General features: G+C 40.5%; 1 protein-coding gene across 3 annotated transcripts in view; it reads left to right on the top strand.

Annotated features, from left to right (window-relative positions):
• FHIP1A (FHF complex subunit HOOK interacting protein 1A) overlaps positions 1–23,819 on the top strand; it is a 235,112-nt gene that overhangs the window by 126,608 nt on the left and 84,685 nt on the right. For 2 of the 3 annotated variants that reach the window (XM_059175474.1, XM_059175466.1), the window contains one exon: positions 22,713–22,944. In XM_059175474.1, coding sequence (XP_059031457.1) covers positions 22,840–22,944 — 105 coding nt within the window. In that variant the 5' untranslated portion in view covers positions 22,713–22,839. Of the gene's footprint in view, positions 1–13,950; positions 14,093–22,712; positions 22,945–23,819 lie in introns of all 3 variants that reach the window. The other variant, XM_059175482.1, reaches the window with a different exon arrangement.

The following is a 23,819-nucleotide window of genomic DNA, read 5'->3' as shown; positions in this document are numbered from 1 at the left end:
TGTCTGCACACTATTAGGAGAAGCTAGTGTTGTCACTTTCCTTTTCTGTGGGTTGTTCATCTCTCTTCATGAAGTTTTTTTTTTTTTTTTTTTTAAGGACACCAAACTGGATTTTAGACCCTCTCTGGCTTTAGCAACAAAACTAGATAGAGACAGTCATTTATTACCTGCACATGCTAAGTGCCCGAGAACATTTGTTGAATGAGTGAATGACTTTGCGGGACTCAACAGACATCGCTTCTATTTGCTAATCACCTCGAGTGAAGACAGACATTATCATTAGGTTAATAAACCATTGAAGTCGAGAGTGGGAATGTTAATGCAGGTGGACTGAAGTCAGATTGCCTGGCCTGGGCTGGGAGTTGCACTTTAACCGCCACGCATACATTTTGGCAGTCCTTGATGTATCTTCCTCTTTTCCAACGTGAGAGCTCATTCTTTTAAGACTCCTGTCTGTGTCATCACTCTCCAGTAATATTCATTAAGCTCCTGCCTGCTGAGTACTGCTGGGTTTCAGTCCCTTTTAATGAGCGTGAACGTTTAAGTTGAAGGATAGGCTTTTATGCGACACTGCTTTGTCCTGGAAGGGCCAGTCTGTGAGTACACATGATTTTTGGCACTGTTTTCCTCAGTTCAGTAAGTTAATTAGATCAATCAAATATTTTTGTTGGCAAGCTCTGGCTGCCTCTTTAAAACAAGGGGTAAATCAGCTTGTCTTTGTCCTGGGAGATGTTATCAGACCTGGGCCCTTTGTCAGCATTAGCCATTAGTGGATGCTTTATCTTGATTTTGTAAATTGCAGCTTCCTTTACACAGGAGATGCTCATGTCCTATGATTCCTTGCTAATCACCTTTGTCGCTTAGGGCAGCATACCTTTTCCCTCACTCCACGTTGCTCCTACAGACCACAGTGTTGCGTGACGCTTTGCTTTGTGCTATTGCTGGCCAGCTTTTTAAAAAGATGTTTTATAAATAAGGAATGCCACTAAATATTCACCAAATTTACAGAAATCAAAGTAAAAGGAAGCGTTTCTAGTCCGGCCCTCTTTGGGTTGTGGGATGTGGCTTGTTTGTCCCTGTTTTTTGTTTTTGTTTTGCTCCCAGCATGTAGTGTTTCTAAGTTCTCATAATTTTTCCTTCAAAGCAGTTTTTTTTAAGTTGCCCCGCTGTTTTCTCCTTATCTTCTCACCTAGCCCGGTCAGTCCCTTATCACCACACCAGCTGCTTTGTCTATAATCTCTCAAAAACCCCATTCCAACATATCCCATGTTTATCTACCAGACTAATTTCCTTACGTTACTCTTTTGTCCTGTAACTAACTGCTTTGCTTAGAAATCTTTATTAGCTCCCAATTGCTTAATGAATTAGGGCTTTAACTCACTCATCTGATTTTCATTCTCCAGTTCTGTGCATCCTGTCAGCTATAGTTCCTGGACTCTTCAAAGGTCCACCGGCTGCTCAGGGCGAACTTATTTGCGGCTCTGTCATGGTGTCGTGGTTAAGAGCGTGTGTTCTGGGGTCACATTAGCATGGGATCAGATGCTGGTTCAGCCGCTTACCTTGGGCAGTTCATCTTTTAGGTTTCTTATATAGATTGGGCATAATGATAGTCCTTCCTTCACAGAAGTGTGAGGTGTGAGTTGTATATGTCTCTCTCACCAAGTAAGAATTCAGCAAAAGGGTGAGCTATTAAGGTATTATGCATATGTAGTCTAAAATGCCCTTCTAATCATTGTCTCAGTACTAACGTATGCTTACTGTGTGTCAGACACCGCCCTAAAACTCCTAACTGAATTTGTTTACTTCTCACAAGAACTCTGTGAGGAAGGAACTGAGAGCAGTCCTATTTTATAGAGGAGAAGACTGAGTCTGAGAGTTGGACTGACGTGCCTAAACTCACATGGTTGATAAATGGCAGGGCTAGGATTTGATTTTGGCAAAATCTAGCTCTAGAGTCAGTGCTCTTAAGCACTATTCTGTAAACCTAAATTTTACTGGTGAATCCCTCCCCCTGCCCTGCCAGCCTCTAGGGATGTCTCTATTACCCTATTACACTTCCTAAAGCGTGTAATAGGGTAACAGGAAGACTGAGTTAGTAATTTCTGGAGTCCTCATTGTTTTGTGTCCTACAATGCTGTACATAGACTAAAAATTCCTTGGACTATGACATTATTACATGTGAAAATAGAGATTTTGGAATATGGAAACATCAAAGAAGAAAATAAAATACTCCCTGTTGTTCACATGTCATCTGTCCTCTTAGTGTTATTTATAAATAGTTTATATATATGCCTGGTAATATAGAGCATATTCATACATTATATACAATTATTGGTCATGCCATGTATATTATTTTATATCCTGCTTCCCTTGTTTAACATTTTGTGTTTGCCTATGTCATTAAATATTCTAAATCACCATTATCATGAGTGCAATTTAATTGTTTGTGTAATTTGTCTGCAGGTGGACCTACTGTTTACATCCATTTTTCAAATGACTAATAAATATTTCTATAATGAAGTGGGTCATAGGTCCTGGCTTTGAAGAGGACTTTTGGTATAGAAGCAAAATTGCCTTTTGGAGATTGTACCAGTTTATTATTTCACTATTGTGGGAAAATCCAGGTGTTTCAGTGGCCTTGTTGACTACTTGTTCACTGTTGTTGATCAATAACATTTTGATTAGTCATTGCTAATGTGGTAGGTGATCGAGGGTAAGGGGTCAGGGCTCGAACTGGATCCAGCCTGAAGCACGTGATGTTCCACGACTACTTACCTGGTTGATTTTTCAGTAGAGATATGAGGGGCTCTGTAGAATTCTAGGATTTAGGAACTGGAGGGAGAATGCACAAACCATTTAACCCATGTTTTGAAGATAAAGGAAGTGAGATGCAAGGAGGTTAAGCAACTTGTCCAAGTTCTTAGAACTGGTTAGGAGTGGAATGAGTCTTGCTTGATCTGGTTTTCAAACCCATTGATTTTTCATTATGTCACACTATTTCTCATTTCCCTTAATTATTTATCTACATCTGTCTGTCTGGCTTCCCAGACACAGCTGACCAAATTTGGAGGTACCGCTTAGAATAAAATAATCAATGTTTGTAACTCTTTGGGGCTAAGGTAAGAGGATTCTGGTTGACATAAACAGGCGGTCCAGCTTTGGCACTATATGCGATTCCTCCTTTCCCACGCACAGCCTGTCAGGTGCCAGTGCTTAACACCGATAAAATGGAGGAAGTTGTGATGATGGGACTTGCATGGTGACCTGTCCCTGACAGACAGAGAGAAGCCTCGGGCTCTCTGAGGTTGTTTAGTGCTTTGTGCTTGGAAACAGGTTTCCTTAGGGGTATGGACTGTGGTGGTACTTGCCGTCAGGCTGGGAGGCTCTCTCTTCTGCCATGGTGTTGAGGAAAACCGTGGTGTGGAGCTAATCCATGGACGCTGACTCCATCTAACTGAACCTTGCCCTGGAACCTGGTCCTCAGAAGCATCATTCTATCTAATGCAGACTGGCTTTCCAGGTTCTGAAGTGTGTAAGTCTTCACTGCTCTCTCTCTCTTTGCATTACTTTTAAGGGCAGTTGGTTTCCCAGGAAGTCTGGGTGGCATGGATGAGTATTTCTGTATATCGGTATTGGGAGATGAGAAGTAAATGCAATGAATTTTTGCAGTTCAGATCTTTTTTTTTTTTTTTTTTTTGATGTTGTTGTGATTAAGCCATAAAAAGGTTAACAGCTTCAAGGCTGGAAATGGACATTAAATTCATATCTCTCCTTTACTGCCAATAAGATTGACTAAAATGTCCAAGCCAGATATTTCCTCACTTTTCTTAGTCTCAAAATAACCTGCCTTTATCACCCTGTCCTTAATCCACTGAGCCACCCAGGCGCCCCTTATCACCCTGTCCTTAAACAAAGAGCATAGGGTGTTATTAATTGATGACAAGAACTACCTTGATGGATTAAAATTTCCCTGTAAAAATAATAAAAAAAGAAACCTGCTTTGAAAATCCTCTGGCCTTTGGGGAAATCGTAGTTGATATGCTTTTGGATGAGAAATTTAGAAAAGGAACTTTTAAGAGATAATTATGTCCGTTTATCTCTCAGGAACATATTATGGTTGTTTAAACATCATGGAAATGATAGGTAAAACCGGGCTTCAATTTTTGGCACGACAACCCCCTTTCCCTTTCCTTTATGTATTTGTCCATTAATTCACTCAGATATTATTAAGACCTTTTATGTGACATGCATTGGGTAAAGTGTTAAGATTTTAACAGGGAGCAAGCAAGCCTAGCGAAGTGAGTCTCTTCTAAAATAGGGTTGGAAGGCCATAGGAGGAGGACCATACGGGAGTATTCATTGGAGGAATGATGAACTTCTTGAACTTGTAAGCCAGCCAGAACAAAGGCCCATCCCTTAGATTTAACTTTGTCCTGGTCATGGCAACTGGATCGTCCATAGCCTTTGCTTTGAAAGGAGCCGGTTTGGTTTAAGAAGCTTTAGTCCCTCATTTGCAGGTCGACCCAACCGACCCCCAGTTAACTTAATTTCCCTGTTTGGCATAGAATATCTAAACGAAAACTGCATTCCTAATTTTTCACTTTTATAACTCTGCCCCCTCTTTGTCTTCCTTGGAACACAATTTAGGTAGAAACCTGAGTTTGTCCGCTGAGTTGCAGTTCTAACACCCAAATAAATGCTTTTAGTGTGTGTGTGGGGGAGGGGGGGTTAAAAATTTAATTTTATCTTTTTTCAGTGCTCCAAAATTCATTGTTTATGAACCACATCCAGTGCTCCATGCAATATGTGCCCTCCTTAATACCCACCACCAGGCTCACCCAACCCCCACCCCCCTCCCCTTCAAAACCCTCAGTTGTTTTTAAACAATATTCAGTGAGTTCTTTCCTGGTCAACAAAAGCATGGGGAATCTAGCAGCGAACAAAATAACAGACCTTGCTTTCATAGAGTTTATAGGCTGGTGGGGCCAAAAGTCAAGTCCTTCTGGAAAGACTTGCTAGTGGTGGAGACATGCAAGGTGAGACCTGAGAGTGAGAAGATCTCTTAGTCCCCCAAGACTTAAGAACATGCCTATAGTGAAAACTTCTGGAAATGTGGGGCTATGCATAGGAAATGTGAAAAAAGGAGCGCCCTAAATCTATTCAAGCTTAATTACAGTCTTCATCTCAATAGCAGAAACTGTCTGCTGTTATTTGAGAGCCTAAACTTTGTTTCTCTAGGTGCCCAGGTTCATGGCCAGAAGGAAATGCCAAGTCTCCAGTTACAACTGTAAGGGCATTCTTTTTTTTTTTTTTTTTTTTAAAGATTTTATTTATTTATTTGACAGAGAGAGAGCACAAGTAGGCAGAGAGGCAGGCAGAGAGCGAGGAGGAAGCAGGCTCCCTGCTGAGCAGAGAGCCAGATGCGGGACTCGGTCCCAGGACCCTGAGATCATGACCTGAGCCGAAGGCAGCGGCTCAACCCACTGAGCCACCCAGGCGCCCCTGTAAGGGCATTCTTTTCGGACACCCCCATCCCCATTGGATCCGGCAGCTCCAACGGCTCCTGCCTCACCACTTGTTCCCTTAGTTGGAAGACTATGTAGTCATTCTTTCTCTAGATTGGAATTTTTGATTGGAATGGATTATTTCTACCCAGAACTCGGGAGAAAATAATTGTGACATGCTTCTGCGCCATGGTGCCACTGCCTGGCCTTGTTTTGTTCCCTGAAGGGTTGTCAGGAACGAATGTGGGCCATCAGCTGCACCTGCGTCGTGGAAGAAGTGGCAGGAGCACCTGCCACTGCGCTACAGAGAAGGTCTCTCTGAACCAGGACGCACTTCCCTATTTCACGTGTAAATGCAGCTCAAAGAGAAAAGACGCCCTTTGGAACAGGCCACAGACTCACAGAAAGGCTGAGGCTAAAGCTCCAAGATCAGCGCATCGACGTTCTTTGAACTTTCTTAGACACTTCCCCCCACCCCCCGCCAACAAAATCTTCTTTGGAAATCTCGAATATAAATCTGATAAAAGCAATGAATCGACACCTTAGAGAGTTTTAATATTCGTTATTTTTTAAATGCCTGTGCACCGATTCTCCCCAAAGCTCTTGGGTTCTGGCAGGAACAGGCTGAAAAATATCTCATTTATATTAGTGCTTACGGTGGGAGAGACCTGGCCGAGCACTTACGTGCAGTGCTGCATTTCCTCTCCCTAGCAGCTCTGTGACGTAGACATCATTATGGTCATCTCTGTTTTACACGTGAGGCATTAGACCCATTGAGCTTTAATGTCCCGCCTGAGGTCACGTGGCCAGTAAGTGATGGGAGTTGGACTTGAACCCAGGTCTCCCTGACTAACCAGTCAATGTCCTTAATTGCTGATCTAGTGAGACCCTAGCACTAGACGTCACAGGCTATTGTCTTGACCTCTTGTGGTCACATTTGTGGTCATTGTCAGTGCCGGGATTAGGACTCAGAAATTCTGACCGCTGGTCCAACGTTCATCATGCTGTACCTTCGTGATGGCTGCTTTGGAATTATCAGAGGTATATATCCTAGATCAGGTAATGTCCCCAGAACAGTTCCCTGAAACAAAATGTAGAACAGAGCCCACACATCCTTTGCACATAGCATGAGAAAAGGCTTTTTTTTTGAAAAGGAGAGATGAGTGTTTGTTAGAGGGGAGAATCTCATTCCTCCTCTCGCCTCTCTTACTATCTGTTCTGTAACACAAACAAGCTAAAAAGTCTTTGAAAAGTACGTATTTTTGAAAGAAAAAGTTAGTAGTTGGATTCAATTTATTTATCTTTTTCTCTAGGTTGTTGGTATTTATTTATTTTAAATGAACTCAGTTACCTACCAGTCTAACCTAAGGGGTATGTATTTATTTTTTTTTTAAGATTTTATTTATTTATTTGACAGACAGAAGTTACAAGTAGGCAGAGAGGCAGAGAGGGAAGCAGGCTCCCTGCTGAGCAGAGAGCCTGATTCTGGGCTGATCCCGGGACCCTGAGATCTTGACCTGAGCTGAAGGCAGAGGCTTAACCCACTGAACCACCCAGGTGCCCGGGGGTATGTATTTTTTAAATGGTAATGTCAGTGCATAGAGTAAAGGTCCCTTTTTTATGTTAATTCTTAAGATTGGTTTGGAGTCATTTAGAACTATAAGAGGCTGAATATTGGGAAATATTGACTGAACTCACCAGGAGCCTGGTATCGTATTTTATTAGTTTGCCTAGCAAAGGTTATGGTCTTTTTTTTTTTTTTGAAGTCTTGAATATTTTAAAGAATTTTTGTTGGTTAAAGAAATAGGATTTTCTTTCTTTCTAAGGGTCTCTGATAGCTGCGGATATGTTGGTTGTTTCTCATGGTTGGCTGATAGTGGCGGTGAGTGTTGCTGGTGGTCCTAGGGTGTGGATTCTAAGATGAACATGTTGCACGTAGGAGTTGGTTAGGAGGTGCTCTTTGAGTCGACTGTGGGGAGAAGAGGAAGCAGGGCTGGGCAGAGAGAGCGATGATGGACTGCCATCCAGTCTCAACAAAGGCCTGGGCGGACCCTGCAGGGGACCCTAGAGCTGTTGTGAGCTGGGGTGAGGGGGTTGCACCCTCCCTTAGTCTAGGCACTGATGTGGCTGCCTTCAAAGAGGAGGAATCAATCATCCTGGGCATAGTGCCTGTCTTCAGCAGGGGGCAATTTCTAGAGAAGGCTGATAGCCTGGAACACTCCTAGCAGCTGGGAGGATAAATCTCTTGGTCCTTGAGGGCCTGGGAGGATGTTATAGCACCTTGTACCTGCCTGTTCACTCTTGAAATGCAGTAGAAGGAGAGCAGAAGGTAGAGACAAGGTTATCAGATAATCTTTGCTCAATGATTATGGTTTAAAGGTAAGTGGGTAGTTGTATAATATGAAGTTTGTTAACTAATTCAGCCATCCCTGTGTGTGTGTGTGTGTGTTAAGACAGTTTGATGTATAAGTCCATAAAAAGAATATTTTTGGTATAGAATATCTTTGGTATAGAATTTACCTAATTCATTGTGTGATTTATTCTAGTATTAAATTCCAACTCTGGCTAAGGCACGGATTTTTAAATTGCTCACACAGGCATGTGCTTTGTATTGTAATTATCTAAAGAAAAGTCTGGAAGCATGCTGCATGGAGATGAGCATGGTCTATAGAAATTTTGTGTAACTAGGAGCCAGATTGCAGAAGCTGATCTGAAGAGGGGATTTAATGTAAGGATTAATGACTGAATTTTTATTTAAAATACTGCATGGTTTTATAATTCATAAACAGTTATACAAAACACATGGAGTTACATTGTGATTTGCTAATTTAAATTATATACAAAAAATTGTGGTAGATCTGTAATTGAATTTATGAGCCGTTCCACAATTTGATCAGTATATGCCATATGAAAAGCAAACACAAACATGTTTTGAATCAGCGTTTTGGGTAACGCATCTTTTGATATATCCCCTCTTTTAGAACTGAAGTGATGAATTGGGATATATTACATGGCTCATGTTCCTGTTTTTGTTTTTTTTAATTGGCAGGATAATCAGTTTTGTTCATCTTTCTAACATGCATTGGAATCACAAACCCGTTGGATTTTATTTGCATAGCTAGACCTTGTGTAAGCAGGGAAATAGAACAGCTTCTCTAGTGGCTGACACCCCAAGTTCTCTAGACTGTTTGAGTGATATGGTGTGGCAGTAGCAATGACTGGTTGACTAGTGGCTATAGCTTCTTCAAGCAATTGTTTTATTTATTACCAAACTTTTTTAAAAAATATTTTATTTATTTATTTGACACAGAGAGATCACAAGTAGACAGAGAGGCAGGCAGAGAGAGAGAGAGGGAAGCAGGTTCCCTGTTGAGCAGAGAGCCCAATGTGGGACTCGATTCCAGGACCCTGAGATCATGACCTGAGCCGAAGGCAGCGGCTTAACCCACTGAGCCACCCAGGCGCCCTATTTATTACCAAACTTTTAATCTCTCTAAGAGTTGGATTTGTGGTCCGTACAAATTCCATGACATTGTTCTCTTGACATCACGGTCAAATAAATAACGAAGGGAGATATTTCACTAGGAGCCAGAATGCTGGGAATCATATCCTGTTTTTATCACAGATGCCTCATTTGCTTAGGTGAATTGCTGCCTTGTGTCACTCTCAGATATGTTCTTGTACAAACATGGTATCCGTGAAAGAACCCTTTTTGGTGAAGCCACTCTGACTCCTTTTCCTAACCATGGCTCCCCTTCTCTGTCATCTAGTTCTCCTAGTCCTTCTGTCTCTTCATGTAAACATTCACTTTTCTGTAAGCTTCAGTTCCTTCAACAATAAAATGGGTATTATAGGCCCTACTTCACTGAGTGGCCCTGAGAATGAAAAAGACAAGTTTCACAAGCTGCTGTACAGAGCGAATGCCCCATGTTTGGCAGCTCATTTCACCAGCTCTGACTATTCCTTGCCCAGGCAAACCTCTCCTTACTGTGAGCTGCTTATTCCCCCAGGGCCCCCTCCCCCCATCCCAAAGATTGTATTTATTTATTTGACAGAGAGAGAGGGATCACAAGTAGGCAGAGAAGCAGGCTGGTGGGGGCGGGGTGGTGGGTAGGAAGCAGACTCCCTGCTTAGCAGAGAACCTGAGGTGGAGTTCAATCCCAGACCCTGAGATCATGACCTGAGCTGAAGGGGGAAGCTTAACCCACTGAGCCTCCCTGGCGCCCCTCAGACTGGATCTTACATGCTCCACACATCTAGGGCAGTTGGGTAAGTGCTTCTTGAATCACCCATGAATACAAGAAGATGTGATCCCTACCCTCAAGAAGACCAGAGTCTGGGTCTGCAACAGCTGTAACACAAAGTAGAAACTATGTTGCTGTGGGATGAAGAGGTTTAGAGAAAAAAAGAGAGTGATAGGACAGATTGAAGGCAGGGACTTAGTAGGTGTTCAGCATAATGTTTTTAATCCTGGCAACCAGAGGTTTTGGGTTGCTAGAATTTTTTTTTTGAAAGATTTTATTTTTTCATTTGAGAGGGAGAGAGAAAGAAAGAGAGAGGACAAGTGGTGGGGGGAGGGGAGAGAGAGGGGAAGCAGATTGTCTGCTGAGTGGGGAACCCAACATGGGGTTCCCCAAGATCATGACTGGAGCCGAAGGCAAGCACTTAACCAACTGAGTCACCCAAGAGCCCTGGGTTGCTGGAATTTTTTTGCTAAATTTTACAGGACATGTTACATATTTGCTTTGAATTCTACCCCCCTCAACTTTTAGTGATAACTTATTCTTTGAACTTTACATGTGATGGGGTGGACAGAGTGGTTTTTGTTTTGTTTTTTGCCCATCAGGTGGAATTAGATCTGAGAGCTTCTGTTAAATGCATTTAGGTCCTTTTGGCACTTTTGTAACAATGTAGCCAATATATTTACCATTATTTATACTGGTTGTGCTGTTATGCTGAGCATATGCTCATTTCATATGCTTGGTGATAGTTCGTGTGTAGATAATTTGAACATTTTTGAATTAAAAAAATTTTCATTATATAGTTATTCTATTTAACGACTTTGAAAAGATTCTCCAGAGAGAGAGTAGAATTAATGATTTTTTAATCACATTTTTTTTGGCTAGCATGTTCTGCTTTGTGGTTTTACTCCCCCAATCACATAAGCCAGATTTAGGAGAGAAATCACAGGGGGATCTGTTCAGACAGTTACTTGTTTGATTCCCCCAGAGGCACTGGCTCTTAGATCTTCTACTAGTGTAACTCCTCTGATCTTTTATTCTGTAAGGTGTTTGTGTCTCTGTATGATGGATGTTTCACTGACCCAAGTAAATGGAAGAAAATTTTCTCCAGCCTTTAAATGTATTGCTTTCCTTGTTCTTTCAAAAACACACTTTTCTTGGGTAAGAACATTTTAGAGGCATCTGGCATCAAATCAACAGAATTGTGGCCTTTAATGGAATTTGAAGCACTGAGAGGTGGTTTGATTGGTAGGAATCTATTTTTGCTTCTTTTTCCTTGGCTATACCCCCTATACACAATAAAGAAACAACTCCCCACCTCCCCTTGTTTTTTGAAACAAGAGTATCTGATTTTATTGAATCTTGTACTTTGGCTTTTATTGTCACTTTCCTTTTTCCCTCGAAGGGGAGGAAAAACTCTCAACTTGTGTACAGTAAATTAAATTATGAGGAGAATAGTCCAAGGAGTTAAAACAAGATGAACTGAGGTTTTGGAACTGAATCTGAGCTTTGCCACGATGTTGCCGATAGTCTAATCTATGATTCAGAAACATATTAGTCATTTTGATATACTGTTGATTTGACTAATTACCCTGAAGGCTGGCTGGCAGACTGAATTGCCCAAGTCACCTAGTAATTTTGATCAAATCAACGAGTAATTATAGTTTTGTGCAGGCAACAAATATAGAATACTGATTATGGTAGACTAAAGATGTTATTATGATATAATCATATAAAATACTTAGTTATGGCATTATAGCAGCCTTTACCTTTTTCATACTTCAATACTTAAATTCTCAGCACACAATGGAGAAAGGTTGTGGCAGCTCTTTGGGGAGAATCGTTTTATTCTTTCAGTATAAACGTGAGATTTTCTGGTGATAAGGTAAATACTTATATTTTAAATGTACCTTAATTATAATAAGTATGTTTCTAGAAGCCCTCAGAACTAAATATGGTCAGACTTGAAACTCAAAATTCTCTTAGATTTCCCACAGAAAGAGCTTAGAAATGAGCAATTGTGTGACAGGGCCCAAAGTTATTGTGACTAATTTCACTATTGATTCATCAGATAAATACTAACATTAGCACGACCGGGCCTGACGTTTGTTGGGTTTGCATTCTGTCATCATTCTTCTCCCCTCTGGGGAGATCCTTCTCCAGAGGATGGTGTTTATTACTGAACTGGTAGTTTGCAATGTTTTGATGCGATTTTTGTGGGCATAAATGTAAAATACTGTAGAAACAGAGCCATGTTGACTGGATGAAAAAAATCTGTCTTTAATTTTACTTGCGTTGTCTCCTGCATGGTTTACCTATGTTCCTTTTCCGTGAAAGCAGGAAATATAATTTACTCGGAATTAGTGCAGATTTGCTGTGTAATTAATGTTTGTGGAGCTCCTCCAGGGGAATTACTCTGTGTTGTACAGTAACTTCATCCACTGTGGACGTACTTGACAAAAAAAAAAAAAAATCAGAAAGAAAGAAAACAATGATTGAAAAATTTCAGATATTTTGAGTTTGCTCTAAGGGAATTGTAGATGTTCTGCTCTTTTCTTGCCTGGCCTTACTTTCTACCTGCCTGTCATCGTGTGAATGTCTCAGTGTGATGAGAGTCCTTCTTGCATTTGAAGATGCACTTTTTTGGGGTACATCCAAGTGCCTACTGCTTTGTTGGGATACTCAGGTATTTCTCCAGCTTCATGAGAAAAAGAATTGTGAGTATTTGCGTGTCTTGCCTTGTGCATTGACGTTAGAGCCTCATTTTGCAACAGGTAAATTGCAATTCCATTCCAATGGTACCGAGTCAGATCATCAATTTTTGCTAATCCTGCAGGATTTAGAATGGAAGTGAATTATTATGCATATATATGGTAATATTATATAAAATTATTCTTCCAAAAAGAGGAATGCCTTTGCTTCCATATTCTCTTCACAGCTCCTTTGATTTTAGAACTTAATTAGCTCTAGAGTGCCGGATGCTTTGAGGGAAAAGTAGGGACCCTTGTCTACTCTTGCTCATTGTTTTCTACCTGAAACACTAACTCTAGGGAGAAATGGTGCCCATTGCAAAATGTGTCTCCAGCAAAACCGAATTTAAAACACCATCTTTGATTTTTCTTTCCTCGCTTTTGCTTTCTCTTTCTTTCCCTTCTGTACAAAAGACACTGATACACACATGTTAATTTAGTGGAGAAGAGTTTTAATTAAAGAAGTACGGGTAGGCTGAAACCATTCCAGTCTGTGCCAGTCTCTCTCGAGGCAAGTGTAGAGGAACTGAAGCAGAATGTGGAAGACTCACGATCTACCCAGTTGCTTCTGGAGGCTTATAGATAAATTAGTGCCTTCCTCCCCATGAGGACAGCCTCTCCGCAGGTCTGCTCAGGGGCCTGGCAGCCATCCAGTGAGTAATCCTTCCTGGCGCAACAGAGGGACTGCTTCCTGCAAGTGGCTTCAGCTTCTACTTAAATTCTTGAAAAGGCATCACAGCCTAAATTCTGGACCCCCCAAGCAGAAATTAGAGCCTCCATTACCCTTTGTTAATTGCAAATTACATATGGCTCTTCTACTCTAGTGTCTCTGAAGAGGCAGCCACTAATAATTAGTATTTACGTCTGTGTGCAGAGCTAGACTTGTGTGCTTGCGCGCGCGTGCCTCTCTCTGCTCAGGGAGACATAGACTCAAGAGTGTACCTCACCTTGAGGTAAAGCGTGGCTCTGTTCAGGAGTAAGCAGTCTCTTACCAAGTTCCGTACCGGACTTCCACAGGACAACGCTAGTGGTAAAAGGGAGGCTACAGGGTGGGGGAGCTGGTGCTCACCGGGGTGGTATTTTTCAGAGAAAGTCGAAGAAATTCATTTGTAGGTGCATCATGATCTTTGGTTTTCATGGCAAATATGAGTTCGAAAGATTGAGGTTTGTACAGTTAGAAAAAAAACCTATTAAAAAAAGACAGATGATGGGGCGCCTGGGTGGCTCACTTGGTTAACCCACTGCCTTCACCTCAGGTCATGATCCTGGAGTCGCAGGACTGAGTCCCTCATTAGGCTCCCAGCTCCACAGGGAGTCTGCTTCTCCCTCTGACCTTCTCCCCTCTCATGGTCTCTGTAGCTTCTGTAAACCGCAGTGCCGGGAGCTTCTCTTGAAATGAGAGATTGTCACAGTGAGCTATATTTACTTAGACGGCTTTTGTTTTTTCTTCAAAAGAGATCCTAGAAAAAGGACTGAGACCCTGGAGAGCCCAGGATTCCTCCAACTACTTTTGGAGAAACAGTGATCTAGACTGACGGAAGTTTTGGCAGAGCGTTAACTTTTCGTATTCCCAGCGCTATGACCCCCATAAGGAAAGGTAAACTACAGAAATGTAACCCAATAAGTATTATTGCATGATAATATTAAAATAAACATTAGAAAAGCGGTCCTCAAGAATAAGACTGCCACTCTTCTGAATTCTTTCCGCTTTCTTACCGTGTCATTTTTGCTCATATTTATTCCATTGGAAGTTAACAGTTCGTAAGTGTAGATGTAGTTGTTTTCCCCTTGTGTGTTTTCTCTTGAATGTTTTCAAACATTCTCTGCTCCTTAAAATTGATTCAAGTGGCATATTATGTTAGGATATTCTTCAATCCCTACTCATACCCATCGGGCTGTAATTATTGCAGGGCACCTTTCCCTTCCTGGCGAGATGAAGAAGAGACTTCTGGCGCACTGTAACTGCTATATTAAGCTGGACTTGGGTACTTTCCTTTGGTTTGGGATGTTCATTGGCTTATATTTTATTTTTATTTATTTTAAAATATTTTATTAGTTTATTTGGCAGGCAGCAATCACAAGTAGGCAGAGAGGCAGGCAGAGAGAGAAGAAGGGAGGCAAGTTCCCTGCCGAGCAGAGAGCCTGATGTGGGACTCTATCCCAGGCCCTGGGATCACGACCTGAGCTGAAGGCAGAGGCTCTAACCCACTCAGCCACCCAGGTGCCCCCATTGGCTTGTATTTCAAATGAAAAAATGTTTTTGCTAAGTAGAACATGAATATGGTACCAAATTCAAAAAGCAGAGAAAGGTACACAGTGAAATGAAGTCTTCCTGCCTCCCCTGTCCCCGGGGCCACCCCATGCCGCTCCACTGAGGCAGGCTAAGGCACCTTACATACCTTCTTGGGGACTTTGACAGATGGTCTGTGCACGTACAGGCATACAGAGTAACACATTCCTTTTTTTCTTGTACAAACGGTGGCATATGGTACTTGATGTTCTGTCCGTATTCCAACAGCCTTTTGATATCAGAGCTGCCGCCTTCTTCTTCTTCTTCTTTTTTTTTTTTTTTAAATTGTGACCTAGGATTCCATTATATAAAAGTGCCTAACTTATATAACTAGGCCATGGCTGGTGGATATTGAAGATCTTTCCACTTGTTTACCCTCGACACCAAAGGATATCACTGTAGTTAGGTTAGTGGTTAAAAGGATTGTGTCTGGATCAGACAGATCTCAGGACATCTGTATGACCCTGATTAGACCTTGATTACTTCTTTGTGACTCAGTTTCCTTATTTGTGAAAGAAGGGAGTAGAGTTCACAGGATTGTTGAGAAGGTTTAATGGTGTGAGGTATTTCAAATAGTCCCGACACAGAGAATTGCTCAATACGTGTCAACTCTTACTGTCTGTCATTCTGCCATTTTGCAAGGTCAACGTGTTTTCCTAGGATAAATGCGTAGAAGTGGTTTTCCTGACCCAATTTAATTTTGAAGACTGTTGCCAAATAGTTCTGTCGGTAGAAACGCAGTTCATGCTCTCACCTGAGGTGTAGGAGGGGCGCTCATTTTTACTTCTCATAAGTCACCTCTTGTTACCTGTAAATATGGACTGTAAATATGTAGTAGTTGCTCAGAGGGGAGAGATTTCAAGTTAAAAATTTCTTCTTCCTGAAATTTTTCAGGGCTTCTAGAAGAGCTCACTTTTTATTTTTATCAGTATGACATCTTCTCTTGATGATGAACTGATTGTGGCAATAAGAAATGTGTGAGCAGTAAACTACTTTAAGCCAGTAGGTTTTTATTATGTACTTCTAAAATCCTTTACCTACTCATGGATGAGAAAATGCAGACTTTTAAATCTTCATACAACACTGGTACCATTTGTTAGAGGGATTATTATATTTACATGTAAGGAAGTGTTACATTATTTTTCTGTTCATAAAAAATAAATGTGAAATTAGAACTTTATAGTGTTAGGTTATCACTTAAGTGCTGCTATTATTCCACTGACTTGAAGGCAAGATACCAGTCTCAACTAACTCAAGAACCCGTGGCTTTCACCATTTCTGTCATGTGTATAATACAACTTTGTGGCCCATTCTGTAGACTGGTGAAGAAGAGTGCTTTGTCCTAATCAGCACAAGGATTATGTTCTAGGAGACAAGCAGATTGTTGATTCTGAGCCTTTGCTAACATTATAATAAATGCTGATCATTTGATCATATCATATGATCTGATCATTTGATCAGATCATAATAAATGCTGATCTGATTGAGTTTGTACCTCACCTTGCGGTGTTTTGGGTAGGAGAGGAAGTGCCCAGCCAGCTATGAAATTTGTAGGGCACCAAGACCTGAACTGATTATTATTCAAGAACCTGGTTACTCATACGGCTAGAACAACCCCCATGGTTTTGAGACAGAACCTTTATTTACAATTCAAGTCACAAAAGTTCCACAGCTCTCTTCGGTAATACCTTTAGTATTGGAACTGGTTGTTAGCCTCTGCTTTGGGACTCTTCATGGTTTTACCATGAATGCATCTTCAAAATGACTTTTAACCTTATTTTGAAGGGGGGGCAGTTCATTCACTGTTTTAAAAATTGGCTGAAGACTACCGCCCCCTCTCTCCAGAGAAGGATGCCAACAATTTATGAGATCCATGGATCTACAGGGAATGTTATTGGTACTTCCCTCATTGCATTTTGCGTATCTTACGCCATGCACAGATGGGTGGAGGACATTTTGGCAAAAGAAGCTTTTCTTGTTATTTCAAAAGGCAGTCATCACCTCACTTTCATTATGCTACAGGTTTCATATCTGAAAATTTTCACTGAAAGCATTTGAAAAACTACTGGGAGGGAACTCATTCTGATTACTACAGCTAGAAAGACAAGTACAGACTTAACAGCACAACTTCCCCAAGTACTTACTTTTCCACAGAAAATGACTGAGGCATGTTGGTCAAAAACGTAAAAAAAATTTTTTTCCCCAGGAACATTTCTTGAGAAGAACTTCGATAGTATGAGAAGGTTCTTAGATTCAGAGCATGTAAAATCTCTGCTTTAGACTATTACCCCAGAGAAGTGGTTGGATCATCTTGGGGCTGCATTTACTTTAGTTAAGTTTTAGGACTTTGTGTGAGAAATCTTGACTGAGCTGTCCCTTGATAGCTTTCAACAAAATAGTGGTGTGAAAGGGTGGGGCATACTACCAAGGTTGTAGTGATTAATTGGGTTGTTGGGGAGACTCCCCGAGAGTGGTCCAGTTTTCGTGTTTCAACAAATCATTCAATGTGTGCAAGAAACTTCTCTGTTCAGTCATCAGTGAGCTATTGTCTCAACACTGGGTATAATTTTCAAAAGCTGTAATTTTTACATTCCAAATCCTTACCAATAGTGGTTTAGTTTCTTAAATAACCTTAAAAATCAAGTTTCCAAACAAATAATACTAGGTATGAATATGAATATTAACTTTGATTTTTCTACTCCATTTTTTTCTGCTTATCCATTGCATGGCACTTGGGTATGACTTAGTCGGCAGCTGGTTCTTGTGAAATTAAAATGTAAAAACATGATGGAACTATTTCAAGGAATTATTGACAGTTTTCGGCTGTCTTGTTACTATTTTAAAATGTGCACTTATCAAAACCTGGAACTATTTGGAATGTATGTATGGGGAGAATTTTCTTGGTGCGCACTCTGTGTTAGCTGGTGACCTACAACTTGGCAGGACGAAATGAGATTCTGCTTTACTGAATAATGGACAGTCATCAACGAATGAGCCAGAGTCAAAAACTATGGCAGGTTGAGGGAGCCCTAGGACAAGGTCCAGGAAAGTCAGGGGCTATTGGGTGTTTGCTTTATTTTTCAGAGTCCAGAATTGCTATGTGATATGACAGCGAGAGAGAAAAGGAAACTGGGCCAGAGGATTACAGCACAGGGAGGATTTAGATTTAATAGGATTTTATTAGGCTCTAAGCAGAGGTTGTCTGAGGTAGTTTGACCCACACTGAATCCCCCTCTCCCCACTGCTATTACTTGTAATTGAGGGCAGAAGTTTCTGCTCTCTTTAGGTGTTCCCAGTATTTGAAGAGTCTTCACCCCAGATGGAATTTTTCATGATAAGCACATTTACAGTAATCGACTTTTTATGTATTTGGTAGCGGCCAATTCAGGGCATTTGAAAATGCATTCTAAAACAATGAGTTCTTCTACTGGCAAAAACCAAACAAACTGAATTATATTTGAGATGGTTGATTCCTGTGTTTTGGGTTCTTTAAGTGAAATATGCTTTAATAGTTAAAAAGAATACAGATCGAATCCATTTATAACTGGAATTCTTACAAAGAACTTTTGTACAGTGACCATTATCCTTCTTCAAAGCTTATCTTCTTACCCCTCCCCGCTTGGTATATCACTTGGAATAAAGTACAGAAAATCATGACTTTTGAGGTGGGGGAGACCTGAGAGATAATCCTATAGTCCTAACCCACCTAAGAGGTTCCAAATCAAGATCCCTGCTTTCCACTCAAGGTCTCACTGCTGTGTAGTCCTTGGGCCGTGTCCCAGTTCAGAGCTCAAGTCCCCAAGAGGCGACTTGGTGTTTTCTGACTTCCACACTTGGACAACTGAGCTAAAATCTCTTAGCCTCACCCTTTGTTCTCCACTTTAAATCCACCTAATCTCTTGAACCATTTCTACAGACCAACCAGAGAAATATGAGGAGGGAAGAAGGAGAAGGGAGGGAGCCTGCCATGTCTTTTCATCACGTTCGAGAGATTACTTCTCATCTGGCAACTCGCTGGGGAAAGACTCCAAAAGACTCCACACGGCTTCTTTTTCATCTCTAGGCTTCTCCATGCTGTGTTACTGACCTTGCCTTTCCTCTGCTCTAATTGCTCTAAAATCGTTTAAAAAAAACCCAAAACCAAAAACCAACAATGATCAATCAATCTATCTTCCTTCAAATTCTCTGTGTTCATTGGTTCTTTCCCATTATGCCTGCAAATATCAGTTTTTCCTTAATAAAAATGTTCCCTTGGCTCTGTGTCCCCTTAAGGTGACCATTATTTCTTTTCCTTAAAGAATTTTTTTATAATCCATTATTAGAGTATATTATATTTAAATAGATAAAAGAAAGATGGCATGAGATCATATATTGTTAAATGCCAAAATGTTTACACTGTAATTTCAGTATGCTAGTGAAAGAGGGGTATATTAAAATATAGTCATTTGTAGTTCAGTGGAAAAATGTGATTTTCACACATTTATAGCTTTCCTAAGTATTGTAGTTTTCAAAGGAGGCTGAAATTAGGTAAAGATGTCTGTCTATTTGAAAATGAGGTTGAAGGAATTTTTATGGTAGAAAGGGTATGATCTAGAAGACTAGAATCTAACCTTTTATGATTATATAGTATATTTTATAACCCTGTTATATGGAAGCTTATGCGTGTGCTTTTTTTCATAGTCAAAAGATATCATGTACTTTCTAAAAAAAGGCAAGTAAGAATACCTATAATTCTTATGTCGGTTATCTCTATCTTCAATCATGATTTAATAACATTTTTCTTTCCTTACTGATGAAAATATTTTTGTATATAGTATTAATGAAATATATAAATTTGACTACTCAATAGTCCGTTCTGTCTTTGAGGTATAAAATCTGTGCCGGTGTATACATGTGTTTTGATAGTTCCTCCCCCTGCCATGCCCCCCCCCCCCCCAAAAAAAAACCCTCAGCAACCACACCACAAAACCATAGGCAACCACTGTTGGACAGAGGCCTTTAGGTATTTTTCAGGATTGGTGGTTCATTTGAAGAAAACAAAATCCCTCCGAATGGTTTACAGAGCTCTTTCCCAGGCATGAAATTCAAGTTGGTGTGCATGTGGTGGGTATTTCCGGGAAGAACGGGCTGAATATGTGGCGGGAACACTCTGAGCAGTCCCCACCCCAGGTACCATAGGCCCAAGAGAGCAGAGGACATGAAGGGGGAAATGTCCAACAATGCCATACATGGTGCAAGCCCATGTTCTGGTGACGGCAGCCTCTTCTACTTGCTCCTGGCTTTTTGCTAAGTTTTGTCCTGCTCTGTGCTTCACTGGAGACTTTAACTGTGCTCTGAGAGTTAAATAAAAAGCTTGGAGTGGAAAAATGCAAAAAGGAAGAAAGTAAAGCCTGACAACAGGCGAATGCAGAAATGTATTAGAAACCTAGGCGCTTGAGGAAAGGCGCCTTTCTCTGTCTCTCATCAATATGGAGCCCTCTCTTTCTTGTAGTTTTATATTGCCCTGGGGACATGCTAGTGCTCCAATACTCTAACAGGGGAATAAGAGAGAAAGAGAGTGGAAATATCCAGCGCTTTTGTCTGGAAGTATTTTCATTTATAGAATCTTCTGGCATAGTGTTTGCTACTTAAATGTGGCTTGCTTGACTTACCACATTCTTCAGGCATCTGTTTCAGAAGTATGATTGGGTAAAGCATCATCCAAGTGAGATGCACTTTTCTCAGAGAAGATACAGCTTCCTTAAGGGAATAGGGCCAGGGATCATAGCCAGGAGAAAGAATAAAGATTTCTAGAAGGAACCCTGGACTGGGAATCAGGAGACATTCCATTTCCATCAAAACTAACTGGTAGTTTGTGATTTTAGCTAAGATATTTATCTCATCTGTAATAAAGTCTCGCTCTCTGCAAGGATTGCATGCAAAGTCTCTTTGAGAACGGGCTTCACAGACCTTAGAGAGCACTATTCTAATTTTGATTTAGAAGCAGTTGGCATGTTGAATGTTCCCCTCATATGTTTCAAGATGAATCTGAGAATCCTGGAGCTGGAAGGAGTCTTGAAGAGTCTTGTACTTTTTGAACCTCTGGGATAAACCAAAACACTCTGATTTTCCTTATTATTATCATTGTACCTTCTGAATAAAAGCATTTTCACAGAAATACTATGTTTTAGACAATGAGGGAGTTGAATTAGAATTTGTTTTATTTATTATCACTTAAAACAGGGTTGCCTGCTGAAATGTTACCTCCAAGGACCAGCCTGTGTGAGGTGAAGGGGCTGGCTGTAGGATCCTAGGGAGGTGCCAAGACCTCAGAGATGGGGAGCACGTACCCTTTGTGTGTGGGGAGGCCACTTCTGGGTTTTAAAATACTGATGGGCCCAGTAAAACATGCCTCTCAGTGACAAAGAGCCATTGCTGGCAGTGGACAATGTCCTATTGAGAACAATAAATTTGGATTATTAGGAATTACATGTCAGGGAATTCACCAATTTGAATAATAATATAAAGTCATAGAAGATACACATTAGCTGTTTTCCTCAGGTATGTGATTTGTGCGAGCCTTCTTCAAACAGACTTTCCTCTTTCTCCATACTTTAATCCTCCTCCATTCTCCCTAAAAAATGTTTCCTTTCCTCAGAATGATCAGTTCTAGCCAGTTTTCTATTCTTATGTTCTACCATTTTTTTCAAGATATGAATGTTGAATGGTTAGCCTCCCATCCCCAAGAGAATATGCCTTAACAACTTTCTAGTGTTTAATTTCACTCCCTACAAAGAACTTGACCCAGAAATCTAACCTAAATCCTCACCTTAAACCCCCTTTCTCACATTTTATTGTTTGTAGGAGGAGCAGTTGACTGGTGTTCTCCTCATAATACCCTTCATATTACTTGGGTGAAAAATTGCTGGTGTTTTTTTTTTTTTTTTTTTTTTTTTTTGTACTACAAGTCTGGAAATTTTATCATGGATTTTGTTTTCCAGTGCACTAATAATTATCATGTAATCACTGTACCTCAAACTCTCCAGTCTGTACACTCAAAAAAATAGTTTTTTGAACCAGACCCCATTCTTTCTGTGAGCTGACCAAACTGGGGAGATACTGGGCCTATATTGCTGCTTCTCTTTGTGAGTTAGCTCCATGCGACTGGATCCTATTTGCTGTATGCTCTATGACCTCAATATCTTTTTGCTCCCTCCTGGCTGTCTGGTAATCGGACTCTCTTCATATTTTATCCACATAATTCATTTTCCATTTGTAAGTGTGCTACCTTGTACTCTCACTGAGGAAGCACTATCTTGTTTTTTGATGGATCATTTCTATCTCTGATTTGTCAAGGTTACTTGGAATTCTATTATTTTTTGGAAAAGCCAGAAACCTTAACTTGGTTTGTAACTATGCAATGACTGAGAATGCTTTCGATTCCATTATGACAGCCATTGATTAAAAAAAAACATTCAATCATATTGGACCCAGGAGTCTGGGTGCTGTTTTAGAACTACCCAAAGTTGCATTATGGCATTTATTTCTGTCACTATTAACTAATGGCTTTTCTGTTTCTGGATGTTTTTAAATTCCACAGACATTGGTATGATAGTTTCTTGCTTCGTTATAGAAACTAGATTTGAACGATTATAGAAACTAGATTTGAACGATTAGACTTACTGTCTAGGGGGTTTGGTGGTGGTAATGAAGAAAATAAACCCAATAATTGTTTAATTTATGTGTGTAGCTTTGGTAGCATCAGTTTAAAAAATATTTTTAGTAGCAAGGGAAGAGTAAATAAGAATGGGTAGCAATGTCTATTTTGTAGATATTTTTGTTCTGTGTTAGATTTTGAGAACGTCTGTGTTCTTACTTAAATTTAATGGCCAGTGTCCTATTTAATATATGAATATAACGAAATGCATTTTTGTTACTGTCATTACAGGTTTCAGAAGATGACAGTGAAATGTGAAGAAGTTACGTTTCTTATGTGATACTGGAAAGTTAGTGACTGCTTGCCAAATTTTCCTGAAAATTAAATATGACTTAGAAGCACTGATTTATGAAGACTTATGATGTCATCAGTTACAACGGAAAACAAACTCCAGCAGGCCGTGAGCCTGCAGGGAGTAGACCCAGAAACATGCCTGATTGTATTTAAAAACCACTGGGCACAGGTAATGTATGAGCTGCCCTTTCTCTGCTGGTCTAGGTAGCCCATGAGTGTCTATCCCATTGAACCAGGGCCTTACTACCTCTGTGATGGGTGACTGGGCTTCCAGAAACATAGGGAGCAAAACCTTTGCAGGTAGGAAGAAAAGCAACTCTCTCTCTTTCTTCCCTTCTTCCTTCCTTCTTCTCTCTCTCTCTCCTTCCTTTCCTTTCTTCAGTAGGGATCTAGTTGAAAACCATGGTTTCCATAAAAGCAATTGGGAAATGCTTCCATAAAATGCTTCCATAAAAGCAATGTATATTCCTCAGATATTTTTGGAAGAACAGTCGTTGACCTGAAAGGAGCTTGGACATCATGTTGCAATAGACTTGACCAGGATTAGACCCTCTTTCCCTCCTCCCTGGTGATTTCCACCTAGTCCTTACACTGTAACAGTGCTAAAATACATATTTATTAAATATTTACCAAGTGCTGTGCTGAGTACTTTCAAAGCCTTATGTCATTTACTCTTCCCGGCAAACCCATAAGGCCATAAGGCCGTTAGTGTCAGCTTCCTCATTTTACAGATGAGGGAATGGAGGATTAGAGAGGTGGAGTTAACTCTCTTGAGGTTATACAGATAGTGAGTTTCCAAGCAAGTACATAGTGGATCTTGGTCCCTTGGCTGATGTATTTGACCTTTGTGCTCTACCATTTTTCCGGCTGGTGGTCCCTGCATAATTTAAGGAAAGAAGATGCCTAGCAGTATCTGAATTCATTACAAAGCTGATTATAAAAGTTTTTTGATTATTCAGTTTGACTTTTCTGTAACTCTGATCCGCTTGTATAGATAATTACGGGTTCAATGTTCAGAAAATTTATCAGCTCACCACTTTCCTC

This window comes from Mustela lutreola, chromosome 1 (assembly GCF_030435805.1).
Source record: "Mustela lutreola isolate mMusLut2 chromosome 1, mMusLut2.pri, whole genome shotgun sequence".
In the NCBI taxonomy this organism is placed as follows: Eukaryota; Metazoa; Chordata; class Mammalia; order Carnivora; family Mustelidae; genus Mustela; species Mustela lutreola.
Note: the sequence above shows the minus strand (reverse complement) of the source record. Positions and strands in the feature narration are given on the sequence as shown.